This window comes from Zerene cesonia, chromosome 25, assembly GCF_012273895.1.
Source record: "Zerene cesonia ecotype Mississippi chromosome 25, Zerene_cesonia_1.1, whole genome shotgun sequence".
Lineage (NCBI taxonomy): Eukaryota > Metazoa > Arthropoda > Insecta > Lepidoptera > Pieridae > Zerene > Zerene cesonia.
In genome coordinates, this window is record NC_052126.1 from 769,036 (window position 1) to 788,219 (window position 19,184).

Here is a 19,184-nt window from a genome sequence, read left to right on the forward strand (position 1 = left end):
TAATAAATGTTATTTGCAGTTAACAATTTTCTTTTTTCTTTATTACAATATTTATGGCAAGACTAGGTATATACATGAAATTTAATTATAGGGGGTTTCGGGGACGATAAATCGATCTAGCTAGGAATAGATAGAAAATGTCATATTCGTGTTTTATCGACTTTTTTTTTTTTTTTTATAAAAGAAAGCGGACAAACGAACAAGTGGTGCGCCCATTATCGAGCGATCACCACTGCCCATGACCCTCACAAGAGTCCCTGTGAAGGTGTTGCCGGCCTTTTAAGGAAGAGGTAGATATTTTTTTTTTAATTTATCCGGATTGTAAGTTGCCGGACTTAAACTTACTTTTTTAACAAATAGGAGGCGTTTGAGTAGTCCCAATTTATTATGACTCTTCCTGACATCTATTGGCGAATAATAATTTTTTATTTATTATTTATTTATTTATTTATTTATTACAGAAACAGTACAAAATAATACAGACCCTGACCTTCGAACTAGTGGTGAACTGCGTCTCGAAGGCAAGTTAATACTTAAATATAATTTCCAAAAAACACAATTTATAAAAAAACTAAAAAAAAAATACCGAGCAAAGCTCGGTCATCCAGGTACTTATATTTAAATATGCACGATTAGTATTTCATTGGGTCTGGATAAAGAAGATTAAAAATGCTGGCTATTTGTTCTATACTAATAATTATAACTGTTAATAAACGACTGTTGTTTTAGGGGGTAAAGTACCCATTTCTTAAGATAAAATGGGTCCACATTGCGACTTTTCTGACCACTGATAGTTAAAAAAAGGTTTTTTTTGAAATGATGTATTTCTATAATAATAAATAATAGAAAATGATATATAAACAACGGTTGGCACGTCAAAATTTGGATGGGTGATCAATTCTTTTTACGTTGCATTTTAGCCTGTTTACATTTAGTGTCGCGGGTGAGACTCGCACGTCATTGACATAAATTTACTTATACTGTAAGTTTATGTCATTGTCACGATTACCTTTTTTACAGTTTTGGAAAAAATAACAACAATAAAAAGGCTGGCATACTTATTCATTAAGAAAAAATATTTAAAAATATGATTAGTTGATCCACGTTATTCCCTTTGGCAATATAAATATCTTTACTCAAAGAATATGATAAACAAACCTCATGTATACATGTGACTTCACGTGTTTGTATCCCAATACCACAGGACTTGGTGCATTGCGAGAATTCAGTGTAGTTCCATCTGTTGAAAGAAATAAAAAGATTATTTCATGTTCGGAATCACCTTAAATCTTAATTTTGGCGGGAGTGGTCCCAACTGCAATCAATTCTGGACGAATTATAAAATAAAAATTCCGACTTCTATAATATCGTTCTAAAATAATTAGAAGTAAATGTAATTTGGAAATCAGTTGATAAAAGTTAAAAAAAGTAAACATAAATTCTACCTTGATTCCTACTATATAATATTGTAAACCCGAATGTTTGTTAGTATGGATGGATGGAGTAAGGATGTAGGGATATTTGTTATTCTTTCACGCGATAACAGCTTATCGTATCTCTATGAAATTTGGTACAGAGATAGATCATAGTTTGGATTAATTAATAGGCTTTTACCCGAGTACCAAGCGAGTGACGTTGCGGGCTACAGCTATTATTTTAATAAACGTAAAAATAAAACGGATTACATAAATGCCATAGACGAGATTCTAATTTCACTCCACCGTTCATAATTAATATAATATTTCGCAAGGCAACATTTTAAAGGAAAATGAATGAGAATTATAACAGTGTTGCCAACACACACTGGTGTTATTCAGTGCTATTTTCACGTGTTTGAACGCAGCGTAATGTGGCATGAACGTGTTAAAGTATTTTTAGTCTCCCGCTTTTAGCGTTGATAATAAAAACAAAGTATATTTCTCTTCTGTTCTGAGCGGTGTTGATATAAAAGGAAATTTCTTTATGGCTTGTTGCTCAAAGGTTTTTTGGTTTATTCGTTCTGTGTGTTTTTAGTTTGATGCTTTGATATTGAAGAATCTCGAATTTGTTTTTTATACATATTTTTAATTAATTACTAAACAGCTTATCTTCTTTATTTAAAATTGTGTGTGTTTTGAAGAAATAGTATAAAGTATTATTGAATAAATTAATTAAATACAGTTTACTTATTGGAAAGGTTTTGTCTTCTAAGATACAGATCGGTCTAGTTTAGACAATGTCCCATAGCAAGAAGTATTCAGGTTACGACATTGGGTGATATATGAAAGTGGTTGAAAATGTATTTATGGTGAAGATTAATAGAGATTTATTATTTTTGCCTCGATGATATTTTTGTCAAAGAGTAGATAATTAAATTTTTCGACAAGTAACAAGGTTGGTTGGAAAGATTTGAGATAAATCGAATATAATAACCGGATATTAGACATCCGAGGAAAATATTATGCGGCGGGGATAAATTACATTTTCTTTTTACGCGATAAAACATAAAAGAAAAGACTTTGGACTATTATTCTTTAAAAACTTTTTAAATGATATTTATTAACAAACGAATTATTTAGATTTTGTATAGGAATTTCGGCTGTAGTATAATAACTAATATCGTCAGTTTATATATTGAGATGTTAACGATAATTGGACTAAATAAAGGCTGATAAATTTAGCAGCATACAGAAAGAAAATTACAAATGAATTTTAATATATCTGCCATATAGTTTAGATACAAATATATATAATTAATAATTTAATGTAATCAGTTAACGAGTGCGAAGTTTCTCTGAATTTGAATTAATTATAATAAGAAATTTTGCAATCTATTCAAACAGTATTTATTGAAGTTCTATAATAAATTAAGTAATTGAAATGTTGAAGAGCAATATTCAATATTATGAAGTCACGACATTTAATTAATATAGAGGAATGATATTTTCCATTTCTACTGGATAAACGTGAAACGTAAGAGCAAGCAAAGAGGCGTGTGGGCCTCCTGATATTAAATGTGTTATGAATCGATAATGTCTCAAGTGATCACCTCCTTGAACAGCAGTAACACTGGTGGAGCGAATCCACAAAAACTAGAAATTTTCTTAGAAACCCTAATGCCGAGACAGCTGTAAGTGGATAGAGCACAATAGTTCCGAATGTCCGAATGTATGACCATGGTATCGACTTGCCGGATGGTCAATTGGTTGTTTTAGCAGTTAATGAGTAAATCTATGTCTTTAGAGGCTTGAACTCTACGAGATTAGTCCTAGACATCTTAGAGATAAGTTTCCACTTCAGAAAATAATGTTTTATTAATTAGAGTTAGGTCATATTGTTTCTTAACAAGTCTAATTATTATAACACATAAAAATTTAAATTCACAATATTGTACTAGTATAAAATCTCGGCATTTCGTTCGGAAATCCATATAAAAACAGCTATACACATTCCAATTTTATATTGGACAGTAGTTTTTGCGTGAAAGAGCAACATATATCCGTCTATCCTCACAAACTCTTGCGTGTAATGTCCGATTGTTACTTCGTTTACGACCATTGTGTCGCAAATATTAGCGTTAAAGGAAATATAGACTATTTCTACATAGATTAAAAGTCATATTTGTTTGGTAACCGCAGATGATTCCCCTTAATCTTCTCCATACGTAGAAATGAAAAAAAAAGTCTCGCTATTCTAATCACGTTTAGTTAATAATCATAAAGTCTCCGCCATTTAATTGAATTTTCTTAAATGTTACGCCGTTGTTATTTTAAATGAAACGATTGGATTACAGCAAACAGAAACACATTTAGTTTTAACGCTGCTAAATCAAGAGCCAAGGCTAAAGCGCTGATTTCAACAGTTGTTTGTGACGTATGAATTAACCTGGGTGGACAGGGGTGGTCGTTGCATGTTCTGACTCTGTTTTCGGGCTTCGTGAGTGGGTCGCACATGTATGGTGACGCGTTTTTGCCATCTTCATCTCTTACACATTGGATGATTAGTTCCTGCAACAAAAATAATTTATATAAACATGTAGGAATGATATGAAACGCTTCTCTTGGGTTCAAGCAAGAGTTAGTGGTGGAAGGAAAGGGGAATGTATCAGTTTATTTGTAGGTGGTTTTCAGATTCACGTATCACATGTATTTTTCAATTGACGTTCCTAAAAACAGAGGAGGTTCTTAATTCGACTGCTTTTTCTTGATTTTTTTACTCGATATCTCCGCGATTTTGAACCGATTGGATAATTGATGGATTTTAAAGTTCTTAATTATGATAATATGTTAAAGTAATGATTTTTTGTAATAAAAAACTAAATCATCTGTAAATTATGAGAACTAGACTAAATTTAAATGGGATCATATAGGATGCACCGGCTTTAAAATAAAATAAAGGAATCATAAAAACAGGTTCACCAAGTAAAAAGCTATGAGGTAACAAACAAAAAAGAAAACCTAAAACCTCCTTATTTGATGAACAAGAAATATTGTGAATTTCACTTCCTCGTATTGTAAATGTATTACAATTAATTTTTGCATTGATATGGGTGAATTCAACGTCCGATAATTTGAACAAAACTACCTCTATCTGTATAAAAAATAAAATTGTTCAGTTTTCACATATAAAGGGATACAAATAGATCTCATTGTCTAGTAGTCGTATGTAAAATAGCGTTTTAAAGGTAAATTCGCCCCCAGGATTGACATTTACGTATCGCAGCTGAATATTTTATCCATACCCGTCAAAGCAGACATATCGATTTCCTGATGTTAGTAATTTGACCTTTTTACCAGTTCCATATGGACGTAAAAAGGTTCGAATTAGCTATTTTAGTGCGGGTGGTAGGGCTTTTCATTGAATTAAAAATAATAGCAGCAGCATAAAGGAGTCTCATTCTTATATATATAACTTAGAAAAAGAAGATGCCATGAAGATGAAATAACAAAATTAACAATGATAATGCGAAAAGGTATAAGACACCTTCTAAACTTATAAATAACAGAGCCTTGAATATTTATTTATTGTTATTGATAGATATACATCAGTTAATATCGAAAGCCATACATTGTATAATCATTTAGATAAAATCCTGCAGAATCGGCGCATTTTACTTCCATATAAAAATAAAATTTCAAATTTAACGCAATAATTTAATAATAATAAAATATAATAGTGGTAACCAAATAATAAAGTTATACATACCTGTACTCCACTCAAACAAGAGGCACTACAACTTGTATATCCCTTCTCCTTCCAGGAATAAGACTTCCCCGGCGACCCAGGCGCGACTCTTATATTGCTCGATGTACCAAATACAAGCGATCTGTTGAAAAATATATAATAAGATGGATGCTCGTTTCCTTTTCCCGACACTTCCCAGTCCATCCTATATTCCCTTCCTCAATCCTTTCCTTATCTCTTAAAAGCGCAAAAAATAAGTGATCAATTCTTAGTTGCCCGCTCTAACGTAAACAATAAACAGAACCTAACAGATACTATTTCAGTTTGGTTGTAAAATAATGCATTTAATTTGATGACAACTATTTTACATATAGTTTAATGCCCTATATGACCGCCTCCTTGGTACAGTGGTTAACGCGTGAGCGTAGAACCGAGGGGTCCTGGGTTCAATTCCCGGTGGGGACGCAAAAAAAAAAAACATGTCTCGGTCTGGCAGGACACAGAAGGCTGATCACCTACTTGTCCCAAAAAGAAAATCGATCAGTGAAACGGATGTACATCATCTGCCCCATGCCCCATTAAACACGGGACTTCACTTAATGCCCTATATCATGGCACCATGGTTAGATTTTAAGAAGTAGGTATTAAGTATTTTGCACCAAGGCTCAATTTATACATAGCGTGATATTCTCTGTAGTGCTTAGTGAATTTTTATGTATTTTAGTAATTTTTGCCGAATATTGAAATGTTCATAAAATGATATAAATAGTTGAAGTAAGCTTCTTTGTATCGGCTAGTTTACATAATATTCAGATATTACTAAAAGTAGTTTTTATTTAAGAACATTGTTATAAAAATACACAAATTGCGTGTATAAATGTTGCTGTTCTAACATTATATTATAAGCGTTAAACTTACAAAGTTACCATATAATAGAAAAAAAGCAGTGGGAATGTGAAGATAATTCGATTTAAGTCGTTTTAAGTGTTATCGCTATAATGTTAGTCGATATCGCAATTTACCGCAATCTTATCTTAACACGCATAGCAGATTAAATTAGTTTACGTTTAGACTCGACGTGAATAATGTCGCTTGATGTAAATATAAGTGAACCAGATGAATTCAATTGCATTGAATTGCATAGTGCAATCAAAAATGTTGCAGATGCGATGGATATTAAGAAGTTCAGTTATCACGTAGATTATTTGAACGGGAGTGGTTATATTGCTAATGTGTTTCGAGTAATTATAACCGAAAACGGCAGTGATAAGCGTGTCAGTGTTATAGTGAAAACACTTGTTAACACGGCGAGGAAGGAGTTGTTTCGTGAATTACATAATAGAGAAGTGGAGGCGTATACGAATGTGATAAAAACATTTAGAGAATTACAGAAGGACGTAATTGATACGAAACGGGTTACTTTACCCGTTTGTATTTATTCTAGTACAGAGAAAGGCAATGAAGTTCTTATATTCGAAGATTTACTAGTTTCTGGATATGAAGTGAATGGAATGTTGGACAAAAACAATAAATTGGAATATCCACAAGTCGAATTAATATTTTCTGAATTAGCAAAATTCCACGCTCTGTCATATGTTTTTGAGAAAAACAATAGCGATTTGTACAATGATATGACAAAGAACTTCCATGATTTACTATTTCAAGACAGCTTCTTAAACAAAAGCAAACTTAGAAACTATTTTGCGGAATCGTTGGACATTTCTCTTAATGTAATTAATGATTTGGATGTAAAGATGAAATTAGAGACAATTAAACCGAAGCTGTTACCGCTTTTTCGTATGTATCTTGAGCCTAAGATAACAAATGTATTTTGCCACGGAGATTTTTGGATAAATAATATACTGTTTAAAAAAAAGGTACGTTTCATTTTTTCGTAAAACAAGGCCAATAGGAATCACTAAATTCTTTTGTGTTCAATGCAGAATCTTTGTCGTAAACTATTCATTTAGTGCGTACGTTAGTAGTAGTAGTTGGTTAATTTATACACAAACATATTTCGCAATGTTTAAAACTAAAAATTGTGCTCTTCAAAGAATTGCAAGACTCTCTTTTTTGTTTCTAAAAACCTAATAGCTCACTGCTCCGTTAAGTGCACATATGTTTTTGCTCTAAGAACTTGTATCAACTACAAAGCAGTGGAAATTTGGAGTAATATTTACACATGGCTCTTATAGAATGTTATTTGTTTGTTACAGGACCAGAAAACTGAACTGTGCTTTTTGGATTTCCAAGCAATGAGATTCACTAATCCAGTCACCGATTTAATTTATTTCATATACTTATGTACAGACGCTCAATTCAGATCTGAATATTTGGATAACCTTATCGATGTTTATTATGATAGTTTTGAATCTTTCTTATCTCTCTTTGATATAGAAGCAAATATGGTATATCCTAGAGAAGAATTAATAAAGGATGTAGAAGAAACACAGGCTTTGGGTTTATTAATTGCATTAGTTGAATTGAGAGTCGTAGCAGTTCCTCAAGAAGGTGCAAAGGAAGCTCAAACTGACTCTGAACAAGATCTTTCGAAGATATCAGAGGAAGATAATAATATGTTTATAGCAAGAATCAATGATGTTGTCACAGAGTCCGTGGGCAACGGTGTTCTTGATAAGCTTTTAAATGTAGCAGCAGCGATATAATGTGTAAAATATATTGTTATTGTTTATTTAATTTATTTCAAATTTGTTAAATATTGGTTAGTGTGGTTATGTTTAAATATAGTTAGAAAATATTTTGATTGCAACTGTATATAGTAATAACTTTGTTATAAAGAAAAAATTCAACGCATTGACATTCACTCTTGTTATATTAATTAAAATCTACATTTTCCATTGATTTGTACAATAAAGAATGTTAATCTGCTGTTATTTAATTTTGTTTTATTATTACTTTATTAAATTACAGTATTTTATATTACAATAAAAAAGTTAAATAACCACTTTATTATTAAAAGAATATATACTATTTCAAGAATGCATAATCAAATTCTCATTATATAAGGGTACCTGTCTCCTCCATAGGATGGTGCACTGGAATCACCAAACGAAGTTCCATAGGCCATTGAGCAAGGCTCCATGACACATCTTTGGGTTTCTTCCGTTGGTTTTGGTCCCATGCACTTGCTATCCGGCAGCTTAGCTATTGTTCTACTGAATTCTAGAAAGATCTTGCAGTGGACCTCCTTTTTCCGCCATCCTTCGCCGCAAGTGACGCTACAAGGGCCCCAGTCGTCGTCTTTGATGTAGCTATAATAATAAAGTTTGTTAGCTATGTAAAATATTTCTTTCATTTGTAATCGTTGAAACATCAAGCTTGTAGGAATTAAGTTCTTTGTTTTTATTACTGTAGCCAAAGGCAGGGTGTTCTTATCAATATTATTTTAAGGTTTTAATCCTATAAGGCTTGCTTATATACGTTTAAAAACAGAACAAGGTACATCTAATCCTCTATTATATCTTTCACATTTTAAAAATCGTTTGTAACTTGTAATATATCACCTATTTAGTTTCAAACTTGATGTTTACAAGTCAGAGTTTAAAAACTATTAAATCGAAACATTAGCTATTATCATTCACACGTTAACGCATGCAAGGTGTTGGGGCGAGAAACATACGTTTACAAATCTACCAATCAGATTTGGCTGGCATATGTAGAAGTATGTGCACCGATGTATGTCTGTATGTAAAAACAATTGAACCTGCAAAACTTGAAATGTTAAGAGAAAAAATATCTAATCTAATCAAACATTGTGAAGAAAACTTTTCGTAAAACTTAGCCGTGTCAGTGTCGGTGCCAAATGTTTAGTATCTCCGAGTATTGGAAAAGTGTTTCGAAGCTAAAACAAAAAAAAAAGATAAACTTTTAGATGGTGTAGTATGTGCAAGGAATTACAAACTTTATTGTGCAGTGCATAGAGTAGAATAAAAGGAAAATTGTACAGTTGAAAGCAATGGTCCGTGATAGAATGAAGGGTCCTTGTAAAAATCGAAGATTAAGTACACGCGAAACTGACCAGTATAACAGAGGGAATAAAACGGAATTAGGTCGAGTTTTCTGTGTTAAGTGTTTTGGATTGTTAGTTACATTTCGACTGGCGTAGAACAATACATTAGATCGGATCGAATATTCGCAATAAAAATGTGAATTATTTCAGTTCAGAAATCGATTTTAACAAGAAGCGATTAAAATGTTGAAATCGATTAATGAAGCAGATAAGCTAATATCAAAAGAAATCTAACAGCCATTGGAATCGTGTAAAATGAGAGGGTTTAATGTCATTCCTTGTAAAAATGTGATGTCGGTCTGAATCGAAAAGTGAAATCGTTAAATACCGGAGCTGAAGGTACAATACCTTACATACAACCAGCCACACGCAAAGAATATTTTGAAATTGCTGAAAACAATAACAAAATACTCTAAGCTATCGCAGAAACACCGACAAACACTTTATAGGATTTAGAACATGCCATTTCGCTGTGATATTATAAATGAAGGAACTCTGGAAGTCGGAATTCAGTGACATTAATTGGCGTTTTTATTGACTTCCTAACACGGAATCAAAATGTTCAATTGATTATTCAACTTTCATTTATTCTATTGCGTAAATGTAAACATATTTATAGACTTATAATATAGGAACCTAAATATATTTGATGAAAGCTATCCTATGGTTTCATTTTAATAACCTGAATAGAAGTAACCCTTAATCTAGGCTATCAACGATCTCTATGCATTTCAGGCAAACTATTTCAATAGTTTATTGTATGAAATAACTCCAAAGATATTCATTCATGTACCATCATCCTTTGAATTATAACTGAATTGCAAGAAATACAGAAATCCGTTAATTTTGCTAAAATACAAAAAAAATATTATCCCGAAAGAAGAAATTAAATAGAATTCCATTATGAGAATTAAGACAAAATGCAAATATCTTCCTTTAACATCTCATCAAAATAGCATGTTAGTTTCACTTATACTAGGGAATCTCAGTTTTTATTAAAAATACTTTAGCATATTATTCATGCATTATTATGGCCTTAAAGTATAATCTGCTTTCATATTAAACCTTGTGAAGACAGTAAATATCCCGTAAAATATGGGGCGCATGAATATTTTTCATTTCAGTTATTCAAGATGATAAAATTGAATGCAATGTTAAACAACTTATGATTAAACCATGAAATACTGGTATATGATGGCTGAATTAAATGTGTTTGTAAAGAACCTATATAAATACATATAAAAGGATGTTTTCCGTTATTAATACTTCATAAGTTATTTATTTAAATACGATATTAATACATAAGTTTGGTGAAATACGATGTTTTTAATGGAAATTTGTTTATATTAAAACGCTTTAAGCAGTGGTGGCTCAATGGTGAGAACCTCGGACTTCAAAATCGATAAGTCGGGGTTCGAGACCGGGCGAGCGTGTAGTAAATAAATTGATTTTTCAATTTATCTGCACATGTGGATAACATCATCACTGCTTAAAACGGTGAAGGAAAACATCGTGAGGAAACCGGCATGTCCGAGAATCAAAAGTTCGACGATATGTGACATCTGCCAACCCGCACTTGGCCAGCGTGGTGGATTATGGCCTGAACCCTCATAGGAGGCCTGTGTCCCAGCAGTGGGAACATGTAAGGGCTGATGATGAAAACGCTTTATGTGTTATTTGTGTTGAGAAATATGTGTCCCAGATAGTAATTTTACTTTTTTTTATTGAACAAGTCATGTTTGTTACAAACTTTACAAAAAGAATTACAAAACATATAGATCTTTATTAAAATAACAATGTAGGTTATTGAGTAAGGATAATGAAGAAATATTAATGTAATTATATAAACAAGATGTAATAAGTAGATTTTCATCCTTTTTTTAATAATAATATTACACTGTCTCCACAAAGCAAGAATGTCATTTTTATAAGTATAAGGTTATTATTTAAATTAGTCAACAGATTTCAAATTATGTTTGGATAGGTTTTTCAACATCACAATAGTGATTTTTCGTCCTATTATAGGGTTTTCACTCCACAGGATAACAAAGAAGACACTGTATACATATAAATCATAGACATACATAAAAATAATCATAGACTACATATAGAAAATATAAGCTATAAAATATTAGGCTATAAAATATAACCATTTATAAGACCAAAAACATAACATATTTGAAATTTTCATAGTGTTTGTATGTTCGCAATATAATGATGATTACTGGAATTCTAATTTACAAAACATTTGTCTTAAATTATCATTGAGTCTGTAACATTTATAATTTAAAGATAAACACAATTAAAATATTGATAGGGGATTTAAGTCGGTAACCAATATAAATTTATTTAAAAATAGTTAAAAGTTTTACACACTTCCTATCTTAAGCACCCACTAGAAAAATGACATAAATACCACGCTCATAAAGCTATAAATATTTATGTATTATACAATGTCTTCAGTGTTACTATAGTAACGAATGTGAAGGAAATGCTTACGTGGCTTCCACAGGCACGTCTGGTTCTCCTATAAGCTGTTCAGCTTTGGCTTGTGGTGGGGGATAGGGCTGGATCAGAGGCTGGGTGTGGTATACCACACCTGGTAACAGCTCTTCTATGTCATCCTTGAAGGTATAAACGGAAGGATTGCGTTTATTAATAATAAATAATAAATAAGAAGCATATTGTGCTTGCTTGCTAAGAGATTATCGTGATTGTTATTTAGAATATTTAAATCAACTGTAGAACTTTTCGTAGAATAAGACAATGTGTTTTCAAATTCACAGATTTGAGTTATTTTTAGGAAAATACATAGTTCTTTGAAGTGATTTGTTTAATTTATGGTTGATTCTTCATTCGATTAGACTATTTTTTTTTATAATTTGTTTATTTATCAACAATATTATCAAAATTGCATGCTCACAGGAAAGAATCTCTGTGATCTTTTCGCAGATTTTAGAACTTCTTTTAGTAACTGAAGCTATTCCTGAAGTATACAGGGTCCATTTTTTTTTTTTATAAAATGGTTCTGTCTTTCAAGTACTATTCGATATTATAGCCATCATACCTCAGGGTCCTCCGCTTCCCTATAAGCTGGACAGCTGATACCCGTGGAACAGGCTCGAGATATCTCCGGCCGTGTGTTTGGATCGCACACACCGCCACCAGGTGTGCACTCCACACCTCTAACTTGAATCCCTTCGCCACAGGATACTGAACACTGTTGTAATAGTAATAAGAGTTAGTTTTCATACACTGTATATAATAATATCGGTTATTTTAGTAAAATTTTCCTCGGACTCTTCCACTCTCAGACTCTTTCCTTCATTTTCTACTTAGTAGCAAAACTCTTCTTTCTACATACAAGCTTAAATTGACATTGTCATTAATAATTTTTTTTTTCTAACAAAGTGATTTCGTACTGTATTCCCATCAACCACAATTAAAGCATTTCTAAGGATAACAATATTATTAAAAATCCGCCTTTATTTTGTTCTACACGCGAAAAAGTAATTGAATTAAATGAACGCCAGCATGAAATACATGGATGAATTTGAACATCTTACAAACTGCAATATTTATTTCACTAGAACACTCATAGAATAAACTGAAATGGGAACAAGCAAATATTATGAAACGGGATTGTAATGAGATAAATAGCTTCCGCTTCGAATCAATACTCCGGCCTTTTGTACTGAATTTCAAATAGCCTATTAAAATGACTCTTCAAAGAAATTCTGACCTATTGATCGGTTGTTAACAATAAAAAACTTTTAGCGTCTAGTTGGAAATAATTACTTGAAAGAAACGCAAGCGCTATTGTTAAGTTTGCATAAAGACGCTGGTAGCATGACAACAACTTAGACCCTTGCAACAATACTTGTTGAAATATACATATGAAAGTTTTATTACTTGCATTTGCACGCTGTAACGTCTTTGTTCTACACGACTCTGAACTGAGGCAGCGTAGGAAAAGCAATTGTAATAAAATTATATAGATTCTAGTTTGCTTTGACAAGAACAGCAATTGTCCGCGCGACGGTTGGATACCTCCAGATAATTGTTACATACATATCTCGGTCTAAGGTCTGTCTAAATAACAAGATGATATCTGTATAGGACAATCTATGAAACACCTTTATCTGTTTGCTATTGTAAAATGATCTTAAGTATAAAGCACCTTTTCGTATTTGTATGTAAAAATAAACAATCGTCTATAGGTGGAAGATCTGAGAGCCAGTGTCAGATCTGAGGACGTGAATCCTTCTTGTAAACTACTACAATTCCATATCATATGGGCAGTTCATGATATATGATAAATGTCTTTCATAAAAAATTGCTACTGCGTATTCTTTTTTATTACCCTCATAACAGACCTACCAAATATCCACTTTATGCTGCTGTCATAGAAAGTGTCATATTGTATTGTGGTAGTCGAGCATGCTTCGGCACGAATTGGGCCAGCTCGCACCGGGGAAGTACCACACCCCCACAGAAGACCGGCTTGATAGCATACTGCTGTGTTTCGTTCGGTGAGTGGGGGAGCCGGCATATCCTTTCCCTTACCTTTCCCATTCCTTTATTCCTCTCGTCAATCCTTTTTCAATACCTTTCCAATTCGAAGTCGGCAATCCATTTGTAGAGGTGTATGGTCTGCAAACGATCTTACCTCCAAATTTTCATGGGCGGTTGTAGCGCTTACCATCAGGCGACCCATCAGTTTCATTGCCGACGGTGACATAAAAAAAAGTGGACTAAAAGAACTATATTTTTAAAATAGACCCCTATTAAACACACTTTACACCCACATTTTACGTCTTTGGAAGAAAAAGGCCTAATAGAAATTTATCTTCTAAAGACACATCTTACCCCAGACCATGGGCCAGCCATCCAACTGGGGCATTCTTGCTCATTACACGCTTGTGTGGATCTGGGAGCTGGAGAGACGCAGCCTGGTTCTGAACTTGATTCTGCAAACATTTCACGATTATTCAAAACTGGTTTAAGTAAATTTCCATCCAAATGATATATTTCAACGTGGAATAAAGTGGGTACCCTATATCGCTCATGTAGTTGGAACTACATTAAAATCGTACCATGAAATCGCTATACTCATGAAAGACAAACAAAGTAAAATAAAACAATATACTCATACATTTAAAATATTATAGTGAGGATATCCATAAACGCTTAATGTAAAGTAATACCGACTAAATTAACCATTTTTGGTGTGTATAAAAACTTAACTTCGTAAATGTATTTTTGTGTGTTTGAAGTGGCAACTAATGTTTTTCACTGTGCCAGCTATTTGCTGAAGCGTGAATGTTAAAAGTAAATTTGCGAATGAGCACGAAGCCAGCAATTTACAAATTTAGTTTATTAGTAGTTAGTTGTGTTTGATAAAGCAAATGTGGAAACATTGAATGTGATGCTTAAATTCATACTGATTTTCTGACAATAATATTCCACTAAAAAAGCATTCGACTACACGACTATTGTTGTCAATTATCTTAAAATCTGATGTGACTAATAACATAGTAACCTATGTGTTTATTATTTCTAAAGCTAGACCCCGTGGATGAACTCGTATGCCTGAATAAAATTTAGCCTATATTCTAATGCAGGCTACAATCTATATTCGTATGAAGTTCTCGATACTTTCAGCTAATTTTGTGGGTAACAAACGAATATCCATCTATAGTGGGACCAGTAGCTATAGTTACTAAACTATACCTGGGTCATATGTATCAGTCCTTGTGACGTTAGCTGATCTAGCGCAAAGCACTCGCCGGGTGCGAACCCCTCCACCGCAGGTCACGCTGCAGGACGACCATTCACCAACATACCACCTGTGATATAAGTTGTTGCTGTATATATGTAATTTGAGGAAAAAGTATAAGGGTTTTCAATTAGTGCGGGTAGATTTTGGCCGTTTGGATATCGCGTCCAAGTGACATCTGTCAAAAATATATGTTCTTATTAAGTTATTTATGCCAGTTAATATTCCAAGTTACACAAATAAAGAGTATGGTGAATATATAAGGCGAATATCTCGCAGTTATCTATTATATCGAGAATTTACTTTTCACAAACTCCTCGCTCCCATCTCTGTGAGGTTTTCATATCGCAATCTGACGATTTCACATTCATGCGTTATAATTTAGTATTTACTCGTGTTTGATTTTACGCGAGTTTTATACAATTAGAAATAAAAGACTTTTAAACGGATTTTAAACGCGGTTTATTCATTATATTTTTAACCCGACGTTTCGAACACTTTACAGCGAGAGTGGTCACGGAGAATGAGTCTCCCCGTTTAAAATCCGTATAAGTCTTTAATTTCTAGGTTTTAATTTACCAAAAATAATGCAAAAAATTGTAAGCCATACTTGTACTTATTATTTACGACAGATTACAGTCTTAAGGGTTAATATATATGTTCTTAATAGTAAACTTACTTGAAAGGACACGGGTGCATATTGCATCGTACTACAGACGATGACGGCTTGCTGGAACCATCACAGAGTTGTTCTGGCGCGTCCAACCCTGTCAACCTGTCTCGACAGACTGCTAATGACATTTTGTAACCTGTGTAAACAAATTAAAAAATAAATAGGTTTAAATTGGTATGTGTAAGTCTCTTAGGTTTATGTATGTTGATTCATAGAAATATGGTCTTTATGAAATATAGTTTTTTACAACGATCTGATCGCCTTGGCTCCAGCCGAGTTAACTTTTTTTGGAATGCGATTAGTGTTTATTTTCGATGCAGAAACAAATGCTTCAAATTCGACTAAATATACTTAAAATTCGTACAGTCTCTTTTTGTCCATCGTAAGTGGTTTTCCTATCATAACCAAACAACACAGCCTCTTTTACAAGAGATATGTTTTTACATTATAAAATCAAACCCATCAAGACGTAGAGGACCAAATTCCATACAAAGCAACATATGCGTTCTAGAAACCTAGTATAAGATGTTTTCTAGTTACTTTTATCTATACAATTTCCTCCACTTTAAGCACAACAAAATTACTATAATATAAACCTATTTAAAATAGACTGAATTATTCTAGATAGTTAAGTTTCACTACAAGAGAGAATGAAAACCTGCAGTGTTTAAACAGCTATTAGGAGGAGCTCTTGGAAACAAAATTACTGTACCAGGAATATACAGCACTGGAAACGAAAATCTTAATAAAGTATATTAAAAAATAGGTGATATTTTTAACGTTTAAAATTGACCATACCGTTTTTATATGGTGGCATTTGTTAACGGGTTAAGTATATGCATGTCAGAGAAAGAAAAAAACAATGTTCTATGCTCTCATATTTATTGGAGAAAATTAACAAGATATTCATACATTAGAACCAAAAGTATTGCAATTACATGTTAGATAATTGTTAATGAAAAATAAATTTTTTATTAATATATTGGCAGTGAGTATGAAATCGTAATATAGATAATATGAAATGTATGTTATTTTTTTTACATTATATTTCTCATAAAGAATAAGAGGTATTAGAAAAAAGGAGAACTTAAAGTAAAGTAAGACAAAAAAAAAAATTTAATTATTAAATGTGCATTAGCCGCTTCTAGTGAATTTATATCTATGAAAATGGACGAATAAGTAGAAAAACGTAAGTCTAAAATATAAGTTTCATAAAATAAAGTTATCACATTCAAAGGGCTACGTGGATATACATGCTTATATATATCACTTAGTCGTTAAAATTCATATTGTTTATTTAATATGAAAATAAATTTTACGGAAATATAGAGTTTTATTGTTATATTATATAATTATATTTAAGCGTATTTAGGTAGAAAATTAAACTTCGTACCTTTCACAGCATATATATAATGATGGTATATCTGTTCGCATGAAACTCAGACTGACTTCGAAAAACCTTCAATCTTTTGCAAATCAAAGCTTATATATATTTTTTAACACAAAAATAATGTAGTATTTTGTGTTTGATTTTACGAAGCGATAAAAACATTTTGAAATTCAAGACACATCGCCGCGATCGCTTAAAGTTTTAGACACATCGCGTAAAAAACATAATAAATAAACCGCGTTTAAGAGGTTTAAATTATTATATAAATGTACTAGCTGCACCCGGCAAACGCTGTTCTGCCTTACTCTTATCATTTAGGGGGATGAAAAATAGATGTTGGCCGATTCTCATAGATACCGGATAAGCACAAAAAATTTCATCAAAATCAGTCAGGCCGTTTCGGAGGAGTATGGCAACGAAAACTGTGACACGAGAATTTTATATATTAGATACAAAATCTAAATTCAAACTAAATGCTAACCCTCCTCAATAGTTAATGAAGCGTCGCCGCCATGACGGATGGGATCTGGTCAAAACAGCCCCGCGTTTTATGGAACTGATTAATGTTACTAAGAAATTAATTTATGGCTTGACTAAGATACTATTGTGGCGACGGAACCGGTATAATTCCTCTTACATTTAATTTCCGGGTCTGTTTGTCTGGAAATAACATTGGTTGTAATTATTTGACGACAAAAATTTTTATTTTCGATTTATACATTTTTGATTGATATCTATAAAGGATCTAATCTTAGGGAACTACTAGAGCGATTTCAAAAATACTTTCATCTTTGGTTGTACACGCAAACTCTGAATGCTTAATAAATCTATGTATGTACAATGCGTGGAACTGGGGCGAACCGCTCGTTTTATATGAAGATATATAATAATGAACAATTTCCAACTAATTTTAAATGTTGTTTTTAATATTCATAGTCTTACCATGACTACAAACTCCTTTGGTATCATAATTTTCAATACTGTGGTGTATTATAAATGTTATTTTTGTGATAAAATTATGAATGTGAGTATCACACCATATTTATTAATCACAATATAGTTAAACGTATTTAAATAATAGGCAAACGTATAGTTTATACCTTACTTTATAGTTTAACCTTTATTATCAGATACCACAATATAACAACTAAAAAATACCGATACAATTTGTTTTCACTATAAAGATATCGACAATCCAAAAGCAATTACATTAGACACAAATATGGGATTAGCTCATGAAAATATGTTTCAATCGAATACCGCGATCCATCATTGAAATTAGTCAAAACCGCGCCAACCGATTCTTATCTCCGCATTCATCTTTCACGGCATTTCCTAATTAGAAATGCGAATTTTGTGAGGATTTCCTTGTAGATCTGCGACTTTTGTCGTGCGCTTGTAATTCTCGATTTAAAATCGCAGCGTGCTGTCTTGCTTCGACGCGAATTGAAAGTAACGTTAAGATTTGTGTTAATATTTAGTTTGTATTTTGCTCGCTAAATTTATGGATTGACATCAGCTGGAAATATTTCATTATTTAGAAATTTAACGGATTTTAAACGCGATTTATTCATTACATTATTAACCTGACGTTTTTACAGCTAGCGTGGTTACGGGGAGACTCTCAGACAATTTCTAAATGTATAATACTCGCGTAAAATCAAACCCAAGAAAGTATTACATTATTTCAAATGTGAAATTTTTTGATAATATTATTCAATAATGCGACTAGTCGTAATATTTTTCGCAATAAATATAACAACAACTAAATTTGATTGTAGTTGTATGCAAAAATTATACGACTTTTTTTTCAACTACCCGTATCGAATTTTTTTATTTTGCGCCTTGTTGAAAAAGTTCTCATATAAGTGTAATTGTTATCATTTTTTATTTTTTATATAACAGCGGATAACTGGGCTGTTGGTTCGCCTGATGGTAAGCGATCACCGCCGCCCATTAACATTCGCAGAGTTAGTGCCTCTGCGAATGCGCTAACTGGGGTAAGGGATAAGGAAAGGTTTGAATACTGGAAAGAAGGAATGGACGGGGGAGGGTGAGGAAAAGGAAACGAGAACTTTGAAGAGAGTAAACTTATTTCTTCTCACACTTATCACACTAATATTATAAATGTGAATGTTTTTTGTTTGAA

At 32.4% G+C, this 19,184-nt stretch overlaps 1 protein-coding gene across 4 annotated transcripts in view; it reads right to left on the bottom strand.

Annotated features, from left to right (window-relative positions):
* Positions 1-19,184, bottom strand: part of LOC119836773 (protein madd-4) — a 97,573-nt gene that overhangs the window by 24,293 nt on the left and 54,096 nt on the right. For 3 of the 4 annotated variants that reach the window (XM_038362236.1, XM_038362235.1, XM_038362233.1), the window contains exons 7-16: positions 15,652-15,781; positions 14,927-15,042; positions 14,063-14,163; positions 12,261-12,413; positions 11,693-11,817; positions 9,542-9,583; positions 8,196-8,435; positions 5,185-5,305; positions 3,865-3,986; positions 1,159-1,240 (exon numbers count right to left, since the gene is read on the bottom strand). In XM_038362236.1, coding sequence (XP_038218164.1) covers positions 1,159-1,240; positions 3,865-3,986; positions 5,185-5,305; positions 8,196-8,435; positions 9,542-9,583; positions 11,693-11,817; positions 12,261-12,413; positions 14,063-14,163; positions 14,927-15,042; positions 15,652-15,781 — 1,232 coding nt within the window. The remainder of the gene's footprint in view (positions 1-1,158; positions 1,241-3,864; positions 3,987-5,184; positions 5,306-8,195; positions 8,436-9,541; positions 9,584-11,692; positions 11,818-12,260; positions 12,414-14,062; positions 14,164-14,926; positions 15,043-15,651; positions 15,782-19,184) is intronic. The other variant, XM_038362234.1, reaches the window with a different exon arrangement.